The following is a 2,875-nucleotide window of genomic DNA, read 5'->3' on the forward strand; positions in this document are numbered from 1 at the left end:
GGTGGTATTTGACAACCAGACAGAGACATGATAATTAAAGAAGAAACGATTTATTTGACGCTACAAAAAGCTAGGGAGGGTATATCTCAGGAACTTGCAGGCTGTTGAAAGAGAAGGAGTGTATTCCATCTTCTCAGCAGAAGACGCGTCAAAGTAGACAAGATCTCGCCCAGCATTTTGACAGCTGCCTGCGCTCTTCTCCAAACCCTCAAAACATCCCTCATGCCATAGCAAACTGTCAACATAAGCCTCCACTTCAACTAGACCATGCTCGCAATGCACCAGTTTCTTGTTTTATGTATTAGTAGGCTTATGGGAGGCTTCGGAGTTTGTATCGCGGTAACTCACATCTAGAAACAAAACTCCAGCCAGATACCTGCTAAGCATGTGCCCAAGTCATCGCACCATGTAGTCTTAGATACTCGCCAAAGGGCAAGTGCATCCGTATCAAGATCTTGGTCTCTTCGAGAGACAGTCCTGGGTTAAAGCAAAGTACTATTCCATGACTGTCAAATACCTTTGGCATATTGCTCATCGTAAGACCCTTCATAGATCTGAAAACTAGACGCCCTTCGAGCAAGGAGCCCATTGCGGTTGAGGTCATGTCCGCGTGGAGAAGACACTCTGATATAGCGTATGATGCCGCACTTAGCTCTCTCGCCCCTACCTCTATACGTCCATTCGTGGATTGAACAACCATGAAAGTCCCAGCGTCAAAGACTTCCAGTTCTCCATTTCCATTGTATCTTGCGAAGCACGCGAACGTTTTAACTTGAAGTAAGATTTCATTGTTTTCGCTTAACTGGATGAATAGTTAGCCTCATGAATGCGGGATTGAAAGAATGACGCACATCATTGCCATGAATCCAAATACGACAGAGCTCGCCCTTTTTTGTGGGACTCTCTGCGAGCAAACTAGCCGACGAGGAGCCAACTACGTGCAAGTTCATCGTGTCAGCTAATTAGAGATATAGGAAGAGAAGGCGAATTGGGGCTATACGTACAGACGGGGACGCCAGATCGATTAGGGACTCTAGGAGCAGCCACCGGTTCGTACCTTTCCAGCTGAGCATCGGGCGGCTGGCTCCATTCCGACATAGCTGACGGGGAATCGCACAGTATGTGGTGAGCGGAGCTAGTGGCTAGAGGCGAGCGTAACGGAGGCGTGTTTGTAGGTCCTGATATCATGCCTTGCGGCGGAGATAAATCAGGTAAGTTCTTAGCGGAAGGTATGACGCCTTTCTTTATCGGAATGCGGGTGTAAGGAGGATCGCAGGAGCAGCCGTTTGCTCGCTTATTGCAGCGTAAGCAAGGGGTCTGTCCGTCGCACTGTCTCGTTCTCGTCAATACTTTCCCTTCTCCCTTGCTTGGGTAGTCATCCGGTGGGTATTCCCATGGATCGCTATTGGAATGATTTCTATCGCACCTTTTGCCTGAGACTGTGACGGTTCTTGCGGGCCTGACGAACTCGTCCTCGCTGCTGGTCGAGAACTCTAGAGCGTGTTATTGCGTGCAACGGCTTTGGGATGAAGTTGAACAGAAGGAGAGGAGCGTACTGAGGCATCTGCTGGTCAGAATCGGAGGGCTTCCCAACGGTGTTGATGAAGCTTCCTCTCTCGCTTTGTAAGCTAAATTGACAGCCATCGACGCTGCATTTCAAGGGTCGCTCGTCGTCGTTGTGCTTTCTCCTCATATGGTGGTGTAAGTTACTATGCTAGTCACGATGTCAGAGATGTGCGGCGTTATTAAGAGGACGGAGTGTCGTACGCGAAAAGATTTGCCCCCGCACTTAGGGTCGTCGCAACTATAGAACTTCTCGCCGACATTGACGCGCTTGCCGATGCGAGCGTGAGAAGACATGATGTGATCAGGAGTATAAGATGTTTCGCTAATCTCGAATTCGGACGCGCGATCCTCTAGAGTCCTGCTGGGGTTGGGGTTGTGCTCAGCCGCGCTGGTGACGACTGCGACGGTGACTGTCCCTGTGGTCGTTGCGTCTAAATCGGCAGCTATTGCGGGAGGGACCTGAGACATTGGTTATATGGTGACGATTGTGAAGAGAATGGAGTGTCGTACGTCAGAGTATCGTCCACCGCAGTCAGAGTAGCTGCACCGACAAGCCTTCACGCCGGTGTGGATTCGGGTGTGAGCAGCTGAGGATATGGACTGGTTGAAGCTTTGTTGATGCCATTATGGTTAGCTATATCCAATGGTAGAATTGGAAAGATGACGTGAAACTCACTGAATTGCACGGGTAGTATTGCACTGGAAGCGACTGGTAGCGGGCTTGTACTCGAGAACGCATGGACGAAAGAGGTGAGGAAGTACGAGAGGTGATTCAGAAAGTCGATGAAGGCAGGGAGTGAGACAGTTATATCCTATACAAGACCTGGTGAAATAAGGGATGATGGAGTATCGGGGGGGAGAGGTACTAGGGGCTTCAATAAGCGACGAGAATAATCTTGAAATAGACTGGGGACGGTAGGTAAAACCGGGAATACGATTACGTGCGTAAGAGGTGTCAGCCACGGCAGGTAGAGGAGTTGAGTGTAAGCTTGGGCTATTACGGGATCTCAGCTGCCTGTAGGTCGCTGTGAAGTGACTACATAGTGGATGTTGTTTGTCTTTGTCCTCTCCTCGTTTGTCGACTTACCATGTCTCAATTGGTCGTAAGGCGCCTGCAGGATCCTGACCAGCTTGTTGGCTGGAAAACTGTGTAAGGGGAGGGGTTAAGGGGGTGGTTAAAGAGACAAGCATCACAAGAAAAAGTATCTGTGAGTGATACACGATGCGGAGTGACTAGCCGGGGATATGGCCCGACCCGGGCTGGTATAACGGCTGCACCCAGACCACGCAGCGAAGAGAGTACAACGAT

At 49.9% G+C, this 2,875-nt stretch overlaps 1 protein-coding gene across 1 annotated transcript in view; it reads right to left on the reverse strand.

The window, feature by feature from the left end:
• Positions 1 to 60: 60 nt before the first annotated feature.
• BBA_09431 (uncharacterized protein) overlaps positions 61 to 2,875 on the reverse strand; it is a gene marked incomplete at both ends in the record, with an annotated part of 4,377 nt that continues 1,562 nt past the window's right edge. The window contains 9 exons of the mRNA XM_008604528.1: positions 61 to 288; positions 518 to 802; positions 852 to 934; positions 1,005 to 1,293; positions 1,427 to 1,714; positions 1,768 to 2,025; positions 2,077 to 2,176; positions 2,243 to 2,602; positions 2,654 to 2,712. Coding sequence (XP_008602750.1) covers positions 61 to 288; positions 518 to 802; positions 852 to 934; positions 1,005 to 1,293; positions 1,427 to 1,714; positions 1,768 to 2,025; positions 2,077 to 2,176; positions 2,243 to 2,602; positions 2,654 to 2,712 — 1,950 coding nt within the window. The remainder of the gene's footprint in view (positions 289 to 517; positions 803 to 851; positions 935 to 1,004; positions 1,294 to 1,426; positions 1,715 to 1,767; positions 2,026 to 2,076; positions 2,177 to 2,242; positions 2,603 to 2,653; positions 2,713 to 2,875) is intronic.

This window comes from Beauveria bassiana, assembly GCF_000280675.1.
Source record: "Beauveria bassiana ARSEF 2860 unplaced genomic scaffold BBA_S00054, whole genome shotgun sequence".
NCBI classification, from domain to species: domain Eukaryota; kingdom Fungi; phylum Ascomycota; class Sordariomycetes; order Hypocreales; family Cordycipitaceae; genus Beauveria; species Beauveria bassiana.